The sequence below is a fragment of the Ranitomeya imitator genome, chromosome 2, assembly GCF_032444005.1.
Source record: "Ranitomeya imitator isolate aRanImi1 chromosome 2, aRanImi1.pri, whole genome shotgun sequence".
NCBI lineage: Eukaryota > Metazoa > Chordata > Amphibia > Anura > Dendrobatidae > Ranitomeya > Ranitomeya imitator.
Genome location: NC_091283.1, coordinates 495,581,806 through 495,599,157, shown reverse-complemented (window position 1 = coordinate 495,599,157; position 17,352 = coordinate 495,581,806). Strand labels below are relative to the sequence as shown.

Genomic DNA, 17,352 nt, shown 5'->3' with positions numbered 1-17,352 from the left:
CTTCTCCAGCGTAGCTCTCCAAGTACTAGTTCATGGGCCAATTTTTTCAGATACAATCGTCTACGGAGTGGTTCAAGCTTGTTTTCAAGATAAATTACTTGTGAATTTATACCACCCAAATTCAACATAGCAAAAAATATGACCATTGGCCAGCGTTTGATGTTTCTGCTGACGTTGAAAGTGGAGCACATCTGATCTGCTGTATCCACACCCCCTTTGGTGGCATTGTAAAATGTAATTATCTCCGGGGTTTTTTCTGCCCCAGTCCCAGGATCGATGGCAGCATCATCATGAAGTGTTGATAGAAGAAGTACGATTTTTTTGGCATGTGGTACATAGGAAACTAAAGCCTTTCCATTATGGAATGCAAACATACTGCTGTACTGCTGTCTCTCTTTCACACTTACAAACTGTGGAGGCAATTCCCTTTTGTTTTTTCTTACAGTTCCCACATATGACAGCTTCTGAATTTTCAGATAATCAATCAGATCACAACTTGTAAACCAATTGTCAGCTGTAATATTGCGACCCGATCCAAATAAGGGTTCAGCCAGTCTTTTTACAACATCAATGGGTTTGTTGCTCACACAGTAAGGACCTTCTGGTTGTTTTCCTGCATAAACTTCCAGGTTGTAAGTGTAGGTCTTACTGGCATCAACAAGGGCATAAATTTTTATTCCATATTTGTTTGGCTTTGATGGAATATATTGACGAAAGGCACATCTACCACGAAAACCAGGGAGCATTTCGTCAATAGTGAGATTCTCTCCAGGGTAATAACTTTGTTTACAGTTTACAACAAATCTTTGAAATATATCACGAATTGGAGCAAGTCGGTCATGTGTTTTGCGTTCGGTTCGGGTAGTTCTGTCGTCAAACCGAAGGCAACGAATTAGAATCTTGAATCTGTTTATGGACATAACAAGGCTAAATTTTTCAACTCCATCCCCATCCTTACCCCAAAGTTCCTCCAAACTTTGTCTATTTGCCCTATAAGCTCCTGCAAGGTACAGTAATCCAAAAAAAGCACGCAGTTCTATTTCATCTGTGGGCTTGATGGTTCTGTTGCAGATGTACTTGTCCTTTATAATGTCTATATATTGGTTGGTATATGTGACAATAGAGTCCAGAATGTCATCTGTAAATATACTGTTCCAGCATTCAACTGCAGTTTTTGCATTACGTGCAGTTCCTATTACTGCAGGAAGGTGAGTAATAATGTTTAAAGGTTCCCTACGTTTTTTCTGGAATGGCTTCTTGTTCCATTTAGTATTTTTATCTTTTCCAATATAATATGATCCAACTTCTTCATCCTCACCACTGTCACCATCTTGCTCTGTTTCAGAATCCAGGACACATTCTTCCACCTCATCATGAGAATCAATCTCACTTTCCTCTCCTAAATCCTCATTCAGTGTGAGGTCTCTATCATCTAACAGCATGTTTGTTACTTCCTCAACATCAAGTTGTTTGGATAAATTGTACATTTTCCTCTCCATTTCAGCAGATAATCTGAAGCAAGAGAAGGAATATGTTAGGGAACTACTGTATATGCCTGAGCAGCACACTTTCTTTTATAAAATCTCCCTTATTTCTATGAAATATCCTCACATTTTGTGCTATACATTCATAAAACAAGCTAAATAAACTATTGTGATGAATAAAAACATAAAATACCAACCTTACTGAATGTGACGTATTCACATACAATGAGCCTGAGAGATCTGTGCAGCTATATCCTCTCCCCTGAAGCTCTGAAATCCAACTGTGATATCAGGTTTCACAGACCTTCAAGAGACAGGAGACTACCTGGAGGGAGGGGGTTTCCTCACAATCTGGTGAGGAAGGAGAAATGAAAGTAAAAGAGAAGCGCCTGTCAGATCAGTTGTATGTGACGGAGGGTTAAAAATTTTAGTGACACTTATTACTGGTTGGTGACACTTCTAGACCCACGCTACAAGGAGAACTTTCAAGCTCTTCTTTCAGAGGCAAACAGTTGTACTAAAATCGTGCAGTACCAGAGGGTCCTTGTAGCAAAATTACTATAAAAATTCCCATGTGAGAATGCTGGCAGCTGATGTCAGTTTGTTGTACAACCAAGGAATACAAGTGAGAGAGACAGAAGTACAATCCAGCTCAAGCAGGGGAACAATGGCAAAAATCTGGGATAGTTTTCTTAGACCCTCCCATCGCGCCTGCACACAGGCAAGGGGTGCTGTCACAAGAAGTCCAATGTTTGGTAAGATACTGAGGGAGTACCTTGCTGATTGTACAAACGTCCTTTGTGATTCCCCTATGCCTTTTAATTATTGGGTATCCAAGCTGGACATATGGCATGAACTGGCTCTCTACGCCTTGGAGGTCCTGGCCTGCCCTGCTGCTAGCGTTCTGTCAGAGCGGGTTTTTAGTGCCACTGGTGGAATTATAACTGATAAGCGCATCCTCCTGCCAACTGAAAATGCTGACAGGCTGACACTTATAACAATGAACAAGGGCTGGATTGGGCAAGACTTGTGTAGACCACCGAATGAAAACAGCGAAACACAACCTCAAATACATTGTCTTTTTTGGGGAGGTGTATTGTCACGCACTTCTTCACAGCCACACATGGGTTTACGCTTCCTGATTTTGACTTTTTGGTGTTATACTCCTCCATATCCTCATCCTCATCATCCATAACCACTAGAACACCAAAGTGAACGTATTCCGTGATGCAAAAGTCACTCAATTTTTGTGCAAGGGTGTTTCTATGATGCCTCTAATTTGAAACCAAAAAATGTTTACTCCCCTAGGGGGAAATGTTTGTCAGCCCATACTCTTAGTGTATGGGCATTCAAAATGTAGGAGACCAGCTCCTTTAAATTGGGAATCTATATATATAATTGCCTAAGGGTTTTTCCGTCTGTCTGTCTGTCTGTCCTGGAACTCCCGTGTCTCTGATTGGTCGAGGCCACCAGGCCTCGACCAATCAGCGACGGACACAGTATCGACGTAGAAATCCCGCGACTCTGATTGGTCGAGGCCGCCAGGCACAGTCTGCCGCGAATTCTGGAATCATCATTGTCCATATAGTACGGGGACATGCATATTCTAGAATACCCGATGCGTTTGAATCGGGCCACAATCTAGTAGAGACATATTAGGATATCCTCCTTGTCTCTACAGGCACCACCACATAGAATATGAGGGTGAAGGTATTCCATGATGCAACAGTCACTCAACTTTTGGGCAAGGGTATTATGATGCCCATAAATACTTACCAAAAATAAAAATGTTGTACCCCCCAAGTATAGGTGAAGCGCTCCTTTATAATGTGACAATTTTTTTAGGAGAGCCTCCTCCATGTTTCTTCCAAGGGGGGTTGCATGCAAATTACGGCAAGGCCTTGCATTCACTGGACATTCACTTCATGAACAAAATATATGGTAATAAAAATAATAATAATAATGTGAACTTTTATTTCATGTGGCCATCCAGTGCGTTGTTTCAAAGGGGTATTGGAGTGCATGTAACATTGGTGCAGGGCAGGCCTTGCATTCAGTGCATAAGCAAACAATATGGGAGACACACTTTCTTCTAATGGGAACAATTTTGTCCTGAGGCCCCCAAGTACGTCTGTTGAAACAGTTATTGGGGTGCATATAACTTTGGGGAAGGCCAGGCCTTGCATTCAATGCATAAGAAAACAGTATGGGACACACACTTTCTTCTAATTGGAACAATTTTGTCATGAGTCGGTAAAGTACAACTGCTGAAAGGCTTATTGGGGTGCATATAACTTTGGGACAGGCAAGGCCTTGCATTCAATGCATAAGAAAACAGTATGGGAGACACTCTTTCTTCTAATGGGAACAATTGTGACATGAGGCCCTCAAGTACATCTGCAGAAACGGATATTGGGGTGCATGTAACTTTGGGGCAGGCCAGGTCTTGCATTGAATGCAACATTTTTTTCAGTAGGCCCTTCTGTACATCTCGTGAAAGGGGCATTGGAGTGCTTCATAATTTTTGGCAGCCCAGCCACTCACTGCATGGGCAATAGCAGCATAGGAAACCAACTCTTTAATGGCTTTAAGAACATTAATGCCAACTGATGCCCCTCGAAAAATAGGCTCTGTGACTTTAAGAGTTCCTCATTTATAAATTCATAAATGAAACAAGATGTGTCTGCTTATGTGTCACACAACACATGGCCAGCTAGGGTTGTTAACCCCTTTCTGAGATATGAAGTACTATCCCGTCGAGGTGGTATGTGCCCGTATGACCACCGACGGCATCATTACCGATCAGCTACACTCACGGGGGAGTGCGGTCCATCGGGGCAGGGTGTCAGCTGACTATCGCAGCTGACATCCAGCACTATGTGCCAGGAGCGGTCAAGGACCGCTCCCGGCACATTAACCCCCAACATACTGCAATCAAACATAATCGCAGGGTTCCGGCGGCATAGGGAAGCAACACGCAGGGAGGGGGCTCCCTGCGTGCTTCCCTGAGACTCTCGGAGCAATGCAATGTGATCGCGTTGCTCCGAGGGTCTCCTACCTCCTCCTCCCTGCAGGCCCTGATGCAAAATGGCCACGGGGTCCTTCCGGGTCCTGCAGGGAGGTGGCTTCCAAGCGCCTGCTCAGAGCAGGCGCTGGGAAGCCTCCCTGCTATGCCTGTGTGATTGGTGATCTGACACAGTGCACAACAAAGTGTCAGATCAGCGATCTGATAATACATAGTGATGTCCCTCCTGGGGCAAAGTAAAAAAAATAAAATATTTACATGTGCAAAAAAAAAATATTATTTCAATAAATTCATTTCTTTATCTAAATAAAAAAACAATAAAAGTACACATATTTAGTATCGCTGCTTCCGTAACGACCCGTCCTATAAAACTGTCCCACTAGTTAACCCCTTCAGTGAACACCGTAAAAAAAAAAAAGAGGCAAAAGATGACGCTTTATTATCATACTGCCAAACAAAAAGTAGAATAACACGTGATCAAAAAGATGGTACCGCTGAAAACGTCATCTTGTCCCGAAAAGAACGAGCCGCTATACAGTGTCATCAATGAAGAAATAAAAAAGTTATAGCATTCGGAATGAAGCGATGCAAAAATAATTATTTTTTATATAAAATAGTTTTTATCGTATAAAAGCGCCAAAACATAAAAAAAGATATAAATGAGGCATCACTGTAATCGTACAGACCCGACGAATAAAACTGCTTTATCAATTTTACCAAACATGGAATAGTATAAGCGCCCCCCCAAAAGAAATTCATGAATAGCTGGTTTTGGTTCATTCTACCTCACAAAAATCAGAATAAAAAGCGATAAAAAAAGTCACGTGCCCAAAAATGGTACCAATAAAAACATCAACTCATCCTGCAAAACACAAGACCTCACGTGACTCTGTGAACTAAAATATAGAAAAATTATCGCTCTCAAAATGTGGACACTCAAAAACTATTTTTTGCAATAAAAAGCATCTTTTAGTGTGTGACGGCTGCCAATCATAAAAATCCGCCAAAAAAATGCTATAAAAGTAAATCAAACCCCTCTTCATCATACCCTTATTTAGGGAAAATAATAAAATTTTTAGAAATGTATTTATTTCCATTTTCCCATTAGGGTTAAGGTTAGGGTTGGGGCTAAAGTTAGGGTTAGGGTTGGGGCTAAAGTTAGGGTTAGTGTTGGGGCTAAAGTTAGGGTTTGGATTACATTTACGGTTGGGATTAGGGTTGGGATTAGAGTTAGGGGTGTGGTTAGGGTTATGGTTGGGATTAGGGTTAGGGGTGTGTTTGGGTTACAGCTTCAGTTAGAATTGGGGGGTTTCCACTGTTTAGGCACATCAGGGGCTCTCCAAAGGTGAAATGGCGTCTGATCTCAATTCCAGCCAATGCTGCGTTGAAAAAGTAAAACAGTGCTCCTTCCTTTCCGAGCTCTCCCGTGCGCCCAAACAGGGATTTACCCCAACATATGGGGTATCAGCGTACTCAGGACAAATTGGACAACAACTTTTGGCGGCCTATTTCTCCTGTTACCCTTGGGAAAATACAAAACCGTGGGCTAAAAAATAATTATTCTGGAAAAAAAAAGATTTTTTGTTTTCACGGCTCTGCGTTATAAACTGTATTGAAACATTTGGGGGTGCAAAGTTCTCACAACACATCTAGATAAGTTCCTTGGGGGGTCTAGTATCAATTATAGGGTCACTTGTGGGAGTTTCCACTGTTTAGGTGCATCATGGGCTCTACAAATACAACGTGACACCTGCAGACCAATCCATCTAAGTCTGCATTCCAAACGTCGCGCCTTCCCTTCCGAGCTCTGCTATGCGCCCAAACAGTGGTTCCTCCCACATATGGGGTATCAGTGTACTCAGGACAAATTGGACAACAATTAATTTTTGGGGTCTAATTTCTCCTGTTACCCTTGGGAAAATACAAAACTGGGAGCTAAAAAATTAATTTTTGTGGCAAACAAAAGAATTTTTGCTTTCACGGCTCTGCATTATAAACTGTATTGAAACATTTGGGGGTGCAAAGTTCTCACAACACATCTAGATAAGTTCCTTGGGGGGTCTAGTATCAATTATGGGGTCACTTGTGGGAGTTTTTACTGTTTAGGTACATCAGGGGCTCTGCAAATGCATCTTGACGCCTGCAGACCAATTCATCTAAGTCTGCATTCCAAACGGCACGCCTTCTCTTCCGAGCTCTGTCATGCGCCCAAACGGTGGTTCCCCCCACATATGGGGTATCCGAGTACTCAGGACAAATTGGACAACAACTTTTGGGGTCTAATTTCTCCTAATGCCCTTGGGAAAATACAAAACTGGGGCTAAAAAATAATTTTTGTGAAAATAAAAGGATTTTTTATTTTCACGGCTCTGCGTTATAAACTGTAGTGAAACACTTGGAGGTTCAAAGTTTTCACAACACATCTAGATAAGTTCCTTAGAGGGTCTTCTTTCCAAAATGGTGTCAATTGTGGGGGGTTTCAATGTTTAGGCACATGAGGTGCTCTCCAAACTCGACATGGCGTCCCATCTCAATTCCAGTCAATTTTGCATTGAAAAGTCAAATGGCGCTTCCCTTCCAAGCTCTTCCATGCGCCCAAACAGTGGTTTACCCCCACATATGTGGTATTAGTGTACTCAGAACAAATTGCGCAACAATTCTTGGTGTCCAGATTCTTCTGTTACCCTTGGGAAAATAAAAAAATGGGGGCGAAAATATCATTTTTGTGAAAAAATATGATTTTTTATTTTTACGGCTCTACATTATAAACTTCTGTGAAGCACTTGGTGGGTCAAAGTGCTCACCACACATCTAGATAAGTTCCTTAGGGGGTCTACTTTCCAAAATGGTGCCACTTGTAGGGGGTTTCAATGTTTAGGCACATCAGGGGCTCTCCAAACACGACATGGCATCCCATCTCAATTCCAGTCAATTTTGCATTGAAAAGTCAAATGGCGCTCCTTCCCTTCCGAGCTCTGCCATGCGCCCAAACAGTGGTTTACCCCCACATATTGGGTATCAGCGAACTCAGGACAAATTGGAAAACAACTTTTGTGGTCCAATTTCTTCTGTTACCCTTGGTAAAATAAAACAAATTGGAGCTGAATTAAATTTTTTGTGACAAAAAGTTAAATGTTCATTTTTTTTTAAACATTCCAAAAATTCCTGTGAAACACCTGAAGTGTTAATAAACTTCTTGAATGTGATTTTGAGTGCCTTGAGATGTGCAGTTTTTAGAATGGCGTCACTTTTGGGCATTTTCTATCATATAGATCCCTCAAAGTGACTTCAAATGTGATGTGGTCCCTGAAAAAAATGGTGTTGTAAAAATGAGAAATTGCTGGTCAACTTTTAACCCTTATAACTCCCTAACAAAAAAAATTTTGGTTCCAAAATTGTGCCAATGTAAAGTAGACATGTGGAAAATGTTACATATTAAGTATTATGTGTGACATATCTCTGTGATTTAAGGGCATAAAAATTCAAATTTGGAAAATTGCGAAATTTTCAAAATTTTCCCCAAATTTCCATTTTTTCACAAGTAAACGCAGGTAATATCATAGAAATGTTACCACTATCATATAATGAAGTACAATATGTCATGAGAAAACAGTGTCAGAACCATCAGGATCCGTTGAAGCGTCCCAGAGTTATAACGTCATAAAGGGACACTTGTCAGAATTGTAAAAATTGGCCCGGTCATTAACGTGCAAACCACCCTTGGGGCTAAAGGGGTTAAAGATTACAATGATATTACCCAGTGAATGCATTTGTTTTGGTTGAAAGCAATGTTAATGTTGAAAAATGCCTCAAAAACTCTGCGGGTGAACATAGCCATAGTGGTGGAAGAACATTTTTGGTTGAGGTCAGTTATTTTGCTTTATATAATTCATTACCCTGGAAAAGATGTTCCTTAACAATATTTCCCAGCAAAATCCATTTTGCTTTAGTTTTGGTATGTTTTTTGGTGCGCCTACAAAAATGGCGTGAGACTCTGACAGCATTGTTTACAGCTGTGAAAAAAGAGTCAGACATGCTTCCAGGGGCGATCCCCATGATGATCCCGTGTCAGTTGAGCAGTGTTTCCATCATTTTCAGACATTTTTCAGACCTTAAAAGGACCCCCGGGGGGATTGCGGTAAAAATGCTCTGGTTTCCCATAGACTTACATTGGGCTTGGTGCTTGGGTTGAGTACCCGAGTATTCCAATTTGCTCGACCCAAGCAACGAGCACCAAAGCATTTTAGTGCAGACTGGTGCTAGTCAGCCCCAAACTCCCAACCACATACAACAACACTAGGGAAGGGGATCATTAGGAGCTTTTACCAGATTGTATACACAAATTCACATATACACGATTTAGTTTTATACCAGCGCATGGCCGAGCGGCCATGCAAACCATTTATAGCGGCGTCCTTCTGGGACCTTCTCAGTGGTCCACTCAGGGCTGCTTCAGGACCTGGGAATTGACCCTTGACCTCCAATGGGAGGTCATCCCACAGGCACGCTCAGCTGAGAAAAAGCAGGACTTAATCCCAGGAATGTCGGTTCGCCACTGACCACTGTTGGTTATAACAGCAGAACCAGGAATAACAGTGGTAACGAGATGTACAGCATTACCCTGGGCAAGATGCTGGGACCGACATCTCTGCTGGGCAGGCTCCTCTGTGGCTGGTGAAAAATGGGAGACCGCAGAGGACATGGTTCGAGATTCCCCCTGTGCAGCGGCGGGAACTCAATACCTAAGGCTATGTGCACACGTTGCGGATTTTGCTGGGGATCGGCAGCGGATCTGCAGCTGCGGATCCGCAGCAGTTTCCCATGAGTTTACAGTACAATGTAAACCTATGATATACAGAAAACACTGTGCCCATGCTGCGTAAAAAAAGTGCGGAAATGCAGCGGTTTACATTCCGCAGCATGTCAAATCTTTGTGCTGATTCCGCAGCGGTTTACAACTACTCCACAATAGGAATCCGCAGGTGTAAAACCACAGGGGAATACGCATAAAAACCGCGGTAAATCAGCAGGTAAAATGCAGTGCCTTTTACCTGCGGATTTCTAAAATCCACTGTGGAAAAATCCGCAGAGGTCCATTCTACGTGCGCACATAGCCTAACAGTTCACCTCAAGCATGGAGGTGGAAACATTATGTTTTGGGATTGTTTCTCTGCTAAGGGCACAGGACTACTTCACTGCATCAATGGGAGAATTGATGGAGCCATATACAATACAATCCTCAGTGACAACCTGCTTCCCTCTGCCAGGACATTAAAAATGTGTCATGGCTGGGTTTTCCAGCAAGACAATGACCTAAAACATACAGCCAAGACAACAAAGAAGTGGCTCAAAAAGAAGCACATTACGGTCATCGAGTTGCCTTGCCAGTCTGAGGACCTTAATCCCATTGAAAATTTATAGAGGGAGGTGAAACTCCGAGTAGCCAAGCAACAGCCTCTAAATCTTAATGATTTTGAGATGATCTGCAAGAGGAGTGGACCAAAATTCCTCCTGTCATGTGCGCAAACCTTGTCTTCAACTACATTAATTATCTGACTGCTGTGCTTGCCAACAAGGGTTTTGCCACCAAGTATCAAGTCTTGTTTGCCAAAGGGATCAAATACTTATTTCACACTGCAAAATGCAAATAAATTTATATAATTTATACAACATGGTTTTCTGGATTTTATTTTTGATATTTTATCTCTGAATGTTAAAATTAACCTACCCTTAAAATTATAGACTGTTCATGTCTTTGTCAGTGGGCAAACTTACAAAATCATCAAGGAATCAAATAGTTATTTCCCCACTGTAGGTACCAGGATAGGGGATAAATTTTGCAGCAGGACCCTTCAGACTCAAATTACACCACTGGTTCTGATTTCTGGAAGCTCACTGATTCTATAAACAGGTTTCAAAAAAGGCCCCATTAGGATGTAGTAATGTCCTCAGAGGCACATCAAACATTCTATTCGTTATCTATGGGACTGAAAGAGATAATCAAGTGCTCCATTAGGCTATTTATTTGGGATCAGTGGTGGTGGTGGGTTTGTCCTAATGGCTGGTTCTCCAGCAAACAGCAAGTTATTATGAATGTTATTATGAATGTTTAAGAAAAAATAAATAAAAATATTGAACATATTTTGGGATGATTACAAAAATTAATAAATCATGAAGACACATACACACATGGTCAAAATAGTTGGTATCCCTTGTTTAATGGCAGAAAAACCCACACAGGTCACATAAATAACTTGAATCTGACAAAAGTAATAATAAATAAAAGATCTATGAAAATGAACAAATGAAATTCAGACATTGATTTTCAACCATGCTTCCACAAAATAAAAAAAAATAACATTAATGAAATAGGCGTGGACAGAAATTATGGTACCCTTAACCCCTTAATCCCATTGGACGTACTATGCCATCAAGGTGACCAGGGACTTAATTCCCAGTGATGGGATAGTACGTCCAGCGCAATCAGCTGCGCTCACGGGGGGAGCGCAGCCGATCGTGGCCGGGTGTCAGCTGACTATCGCAGCTGACATCCGGCACTATGTGCCAGGAGCGGTCACGGATCGCCCCTGACACATTAACCCCCGGCACACTGCGATCAAACATGATCGCATTTTCCGGCAGCATAGGGAAGCATCGCAGCCTTGCAGCTCTGGAGTCCTGAGTTCAAACCCCACCAAGGACAACATCTGCAAAGAGTTTGTATGTTCTCTCCGTGTTTGCGTGGGTTTCCTCCGGGTACTCCGGTTTCCTCCCACATTCTAAAGATATACTGATAGGGAATTTAGATTGTGAGCCCCATCGGGGACAGCGATGATAATGTGTGTAAAGCGCTGCGGAATATGTTAGCGCTATATAAAAATAAAGATTATTATTATTAAAGATTATTATCGCGCAGGTAGGGGGTTCCCTGCGGTCTTCCCTGAGACTTTCGGTACAAGGCGATTTGCTCACCTTGTACCGAGCGTCTCCTCCCTGCGGGCCCCAGATCCAAAATGGCCACGGGGCTGCATCCGGGTCCTGCAGGGAGGTGACTTACCAGCGCCTGCTCAGAGCAAGCGCTGGTAAGCCTGCAGCCCTGCTTGTCAGATCGCTGATCTGACACAGTGCTCTGCAAATGTTATAAAGTAAAAAAAAAATATTCACATGTGTAAAAAATAATAAATTCCTAAATAAAGAAAAAATAAATACATTCCTTTATCTAAATAATAAAAAAACAATAAAAGTACACATATTTAGTATCGCCATGTCCGTAACGACCAAACCTATAAAACTGACCCACTAGTTAACCCCTTCAGTGAACACCATAAAAAAATTTTAAAACGAGGGAAAAACCAACCCTTTATTATCATACTGCTGAACAAAAAGTGGAATAGCACGCGATCAAAAAGACAGATATAAATAACCATGGTACCACAAAAAACGAGCCGCCATACAGCATCATTAGTGAAAAAATAAAAAAGTTATAGTCCTCAGAATAAAGCGATGAAAAATAATTCTTTTTTCTATAAAATAGTTTTTATCGTATAAAAGCGCCAAGACTTAAAAAATCTAAAGGAGGTATCGCTGTAATCGTACTGACCAGAAGAATAAAACTGCTTTATCCATTTTACCAAATGCGGAACGGTATAAACACCCCCCCAAAAAAAGAAATTCATGAATAGCTGGTTTTTGGTCGTACTGCCTCACAAAAATCATAATAAAAAGCGATCAAAAAATGACACGCGCCTGAAAATGTTACCAATAAAAACGTCACCTCGTCCTGCAAAAAACAAGATCTCACATGACTCTGAGGACCAAAATATAGAAAAATTAAAGCTCTCAAAATGTGGTAAAGCAAAAAAATATTTTTTGCAATAAAAAGCGTCTTTTAGTGTGAGACAGCTGCCAATCATAAATATCCGCTAAAAACCCCGCTATAAATTAAATAATACCCCCTTCATTACCCCCTTAGTTAGGGGGAAAAATGTATTTATTTCCATTTTCCCATTAGGGTTAGGGCTAGGGTTAGGGCTAGGGCTAGGGTTAGGGTTAGGGTTAGGGCTAGGGTCAGAGTTGGGGCTAGGGTTGGGGCTAGGGTTAGGGTTAAGGTTGGGGCTATGGTTTGGGTTGGGGCTAGAGTTAGGGTTTGGATTACATTTACGGTTGGGATTAGGGTTAGGGGTGTGTCAGGGTTAGGGGTGTGGTTAGAGTTATGGTTGGGATTAGGGTTAGGAGTGTGTTGGAATTAGGGGTGTGGTTAGGGTTGGGCTGAGGGGTGTGTTTGGGTTAGGGTTTAAGTTAAAATTGGGGGTTTCCACTGTTTAGGCACATCAGGGCTCTCCAAACGCGACATGGCGTCCGATCTCAATTCCAGCAAATTCTGCGTTGAAAAAGTAAAACAGTGCTCCTTCCCTTCCGAGCTCTCCTATGCACCCAAACAGGGGTTTACCCCAACATATGGGGTATCGGCGTACTCAGGACAAATTGGACAACAACTTCTGGAGTCCAATTTATCTTGCTACCCTTGGGAAAAAAAATTCTGGGGGCTAAAAAAACATTTTTGTGGGACAAAAATGATATTTATTTTCACGGCTCTGTGTTATTAACTGTAGTGAAACGCTCGAGGGATCAAAGTTCTCACAACACATCTAGATAAGTTCCTTGGTGGGTCTTGTTTCCAATATGCCATCAATTGTGGGGGGTTTCTACTGTTTAGGTACATTAGGGGCTCTGCAAATGCAATGTGACACCTGCAGACCATTCCATCTAGGTCTGCATTCCAAATGGTGCTCCTTCCCTTCTGAGCTCTGCCAAATGGTGGTTACCCTCCACATATGGGGTATCAGTGTACTCCGGACAAATTGCACCACAAATTTTGTGGTCCAATTTCTCCTGTTACTCTTTGGAACATACAAAACTGGGGGCTAAAAAATAATTTTTGTGAAAAAAACAAAGAATTGTTATTTTCATGGCTCTGCGTTATAAACTGTAGTGAAACAATTGGGGGTTCAAACCTCTCACAACACATCTAGATAAGATCCTTAGGGGGTCTACTTTCCAAAATGGTGTCACTTGTGGGGGGTTTCAATGTTTAGGCACATCAGGGGCTCTCCAAACGCAACATGGCTTCCCATCTCAATTCCTGCTAATTTTGCATTGAAAAGTCAAACGGTGCTCCTTCCCTTTCGAGCTCTGCAATGCACCCAAACAGTGGTTTACCCCAACATATGGGGTACGCTGATACTCAGGACAAATTGCACTACAATTTTTGTGGTCCAATTTCTCCTGTTACCCTTGGTAAGATAAAACAAATTGGAGCTGAAATAAATTTTTTGTGAAAAAAAATTAAATGTTCATTTTTTTAAAACAGTCCGAAAATTCCTGTGAAGCACCAGAAGGGTTAATAAACTTCTTGAATGTGGTTTTGAGCACCTTGAGGGTGCACTTTTTAGAACGGTGTCACACTTGGGTATTTTCTATCATATAGACCCCTCAAAATGACTTCAAATGTGACGTGGTCCCTAAACAAAATGGTGTTTTAAAAATGAGAAATTGCTGGTTAAATTTTAACCCTTGTAACTCCCTAACAAAAAAAATGTTGTTTCCAAAACTGTGCTGATGTAAAATAGACTTGTGGGAAATGTTACTTATTAAGTATTTTGTGTGACATATCTCTGTGATTTAAGGGCACAAAAATGTAAATTTGGAAAATTGTGAAATGTTCAAAATTTTCGCCAAATTTCCATTTTTTCACAAATAAATGCAGGTAATATCAAAGAAATTTTTCCACTGTCTTAAAGTACAATATGTCTCGAGAAAACTTTGTCAGAATCACTGGGATGCGTGGAAGCGTTCCAGAGTTATAACGTCATAAAGGGACAGTGGTCAGAATTGTAAAAATTGGCCCGGTCATTGTCGTGCAAACCACCCTCGGGGCTTAAGGGGTTAACTTAATATTTTATTGCACAACCTTTTGAGGCAATTACTGCAATCAAACAATTCCTGTAACTGTCAATGATACTTCTGCACCTTTCGACAGGTACTTTGGCCCACTCGTCATGAGCAAACTGCTCCAGTTGTCTCATGTTTGAAGGTTGCCTTTTCCAGATGGCATGTTTCATCTCTTTCCAAAGATGCTCAATAGGATTTAGGTCAGGGTTCATAGAAGACCACTTTAGAATAGTCCAATGTTATCCTCTAAGCCATTCTTGGGTATTTTTAGCTCTCTCTTTTGGGTCATTATCCTGTGTGCAAGCCCCATGACCTGCGACCAAGCGTTCTGACAATGGGCAGCACATTTCTCTCTAGAATACCTTGATAGTCTTGAGATTTAATTGTACCCTGCAGAGATTCTAGACACCCTGTGCCAGATAAAGCAAAGCAGCCCCAGAACATAACAGAGCCTCCTCCATGTTTCACAGTAGAGACAATGTTCTTTTCTTGATATGCTTCATTTTTCCGTCTGTGAACATAGAGCTGATGTGCCTTACCAAAAAAGCTCCATTATTGTCTGACGTGTCCATAGGACATTCTCAAAGAATCTTTGTGGATTGTCAACATAAAATTTGACAAATTCCAGTCTGGGTTTTTTATGATTTTTTTTCCAACATTGGTGTCCTCCTTTGTTGTCTCCCATGAAGTCCACTTCGCTCAAGCAATGACGGCTGGTGCGATCTGACACTGATGTTCCTTGAGCTTGAAGTTCAACATTAATCTGTTTAGAAGTTTTTCTGGGCTCTTTTGTTATCAATTGTATTTTCCTTCTCTTTGATTTGTCATCAATTTTCCTCCTGTGGCCATGTCCAGGTAGGTTGGCTACAGTCCCATGGATCTTAAATTTTGGAATAATATGTGAAATGGAACATCAAGCTGCTTGGAGATGGTCTTATAACTTTTACCTTGTTTGTCTATAATTTTCTTTCTAATCTCCTGAGACAACTCTTTCATTCGCTTACTCTGGTCCATGTTGAGTGTGATACACACCATGTCACCAAACAGCATAGTAAGAATCTGTAGCCCTATTTACAGGCCCACTGACTGATTCCAAGATGGTAGACTCCTGTGATGCTAGTTAGTGGACACACCTTGATTTAATGTGCGAGTTTTATTTTTTTTTTAAATTCCATGGAAGCATGGTTGAAAAGCAATGTCTGACTTTAATTTGTTCATTTTCATAGATCTTTTATTATTACTGTTGTCAGATTCAAGTTATTTCTGTGACCATTGTGTTTTTCTGTCATTAAACGAGGGGTACCAACAATTTTGACCATGTGTGTATACTAAATTGATTAATCATTAAAACTGTCAGAATTGCAGGCATAGCAACTTTGACTTTAAAATCAAAATGACTCAATAATGAAGTTCATGTATCCCTAATAATTGCAAGACATTTCCTTGGGGCAAGGCAATGTCCAGCTCTGTCATTGAAGGTAAGTGCAAACTTGTTTTCAGAAGTACTAGGAACCCTGATAAAGCTGTAGAGTCCTACACATCTCATTTATAAAATTTAATTGACTGGGCATAGGAGGATTTTCTTGTAAAACCCTATTGCTTTATAAACTTCATCTGGATGTGCAGTATATAAAGGATAAACAGGAGATGAAAGAATACAGTAGCACCATACATACTCTTTATGAATTTCGGGATATATTCTATCCACTGACGAATAGTTGAATCTCCCATTAGATGTATCATTTTGTTAGCCAGACACGATCTCATATGATTGAAAGGTTCATATGTTGATAAGTTACAGTATATCGGAAACCACTGATTTTTAAGAACATATCCACTGGGAAAAGAAGGATGCATCCCAACTTGGCATTTTGTTAACATTTTCCTTGGGCGGTCTGTAAAATGCATTTACGAGAAATAAGATTTAGCATTATTTCCTAAAATTCCATTCTCAAAAATAAAAATATATCTACTGTAACATTACTTCAAGTAGATGAAAGGTTTAACTTGATGGACCCAGGTCTTATTTCAACCTATGTAACTATATGCAATTACCAAATATAAGGATGAATTTAATAAAGGTCTGGTTTTGTAGTCAAGACAATAATTTACTAGAGTGACGAGTGGGTAATTCCTATGACTAACAGACTTCTTTCGTAATAGATAAGTACTGTAATAGATGCTACTCTTCAGGTGCAGCCAGAACCATCTTAGTGGAGAACATTTTTTTTCTCTAGTAAGATGGCGTCTGTGCAGTAGCAGTTATCAGATTGCCGATAGCTGCTACTGCGCAGGTTGAGTCTGGTGCTATTTTCAAACTGATTTTTTATTTTTAATGAATTTATGGATATCATCAAAGAAAAGTATTAAATACACATCATAGATGCGATCATGCTGCAGGGCAGGTGCAGCTGCCGACTGACTGCAGTAGGTGATTTATTTTTTCAATATACAGTTCTGGCAAAAATTAAGAGACCACCACATCAAAACCCTGTCATGGGCAGCCCAATCTCCAGACCTGAACCCCATTGAAAATCTCTGGAATGTAATCAAGAGTAAGATGGATAGTCATAAGCCATCAAACAAAGAAAAACTGCTGAATTTTTTGTACCAGAAGCAGTGTGAAAGACTGGTGGAAAGCATGCCAAGATGCATGAAAGCTGTGATTGATTAAAAATCATGGTTATTCCTGAGTCAAAAACATTAGTATTGTTGTTTCTAAATGATTATGAACTTGATTTCTTTGCATTATTTGGGGTCTGAAAGCACTGTTGTTTTGTTTTTTATCATTTTTCTCTGTCAGAAAAAAAATACTAAATTTATTGCTTGGAATTTCAGAGACATGTCAGAAGTTTATAGAATAATAGAATAATTTACATTTAACTAAAAAAT

The 17,352-nt window shown here is 40.7% G+C and overlaps 1 protein-coding gene across 1 annotated transcript in view; it reads right to left on the bottom strand.

Moving 5' to 3' along the window:
* The window catches only part of LOC138664642 (NXPE family member 2-like), a 263,498-nt gene that overhangs the window by 72,112 nt on the left and 174,034 nt on the right, over positions 1–17,352 (bottom strand). Inside the window, exon 5 of the mRNA XM_069751526.1 lies at positions 16,137–16,355. Coding sequence (XP_069607627.1) covers positions 16,137–16,355 — 219 coding nt within the window. The remainder of the gene's footprint in view (positions 1–16,136; positions 16,356–17,352) is intronic.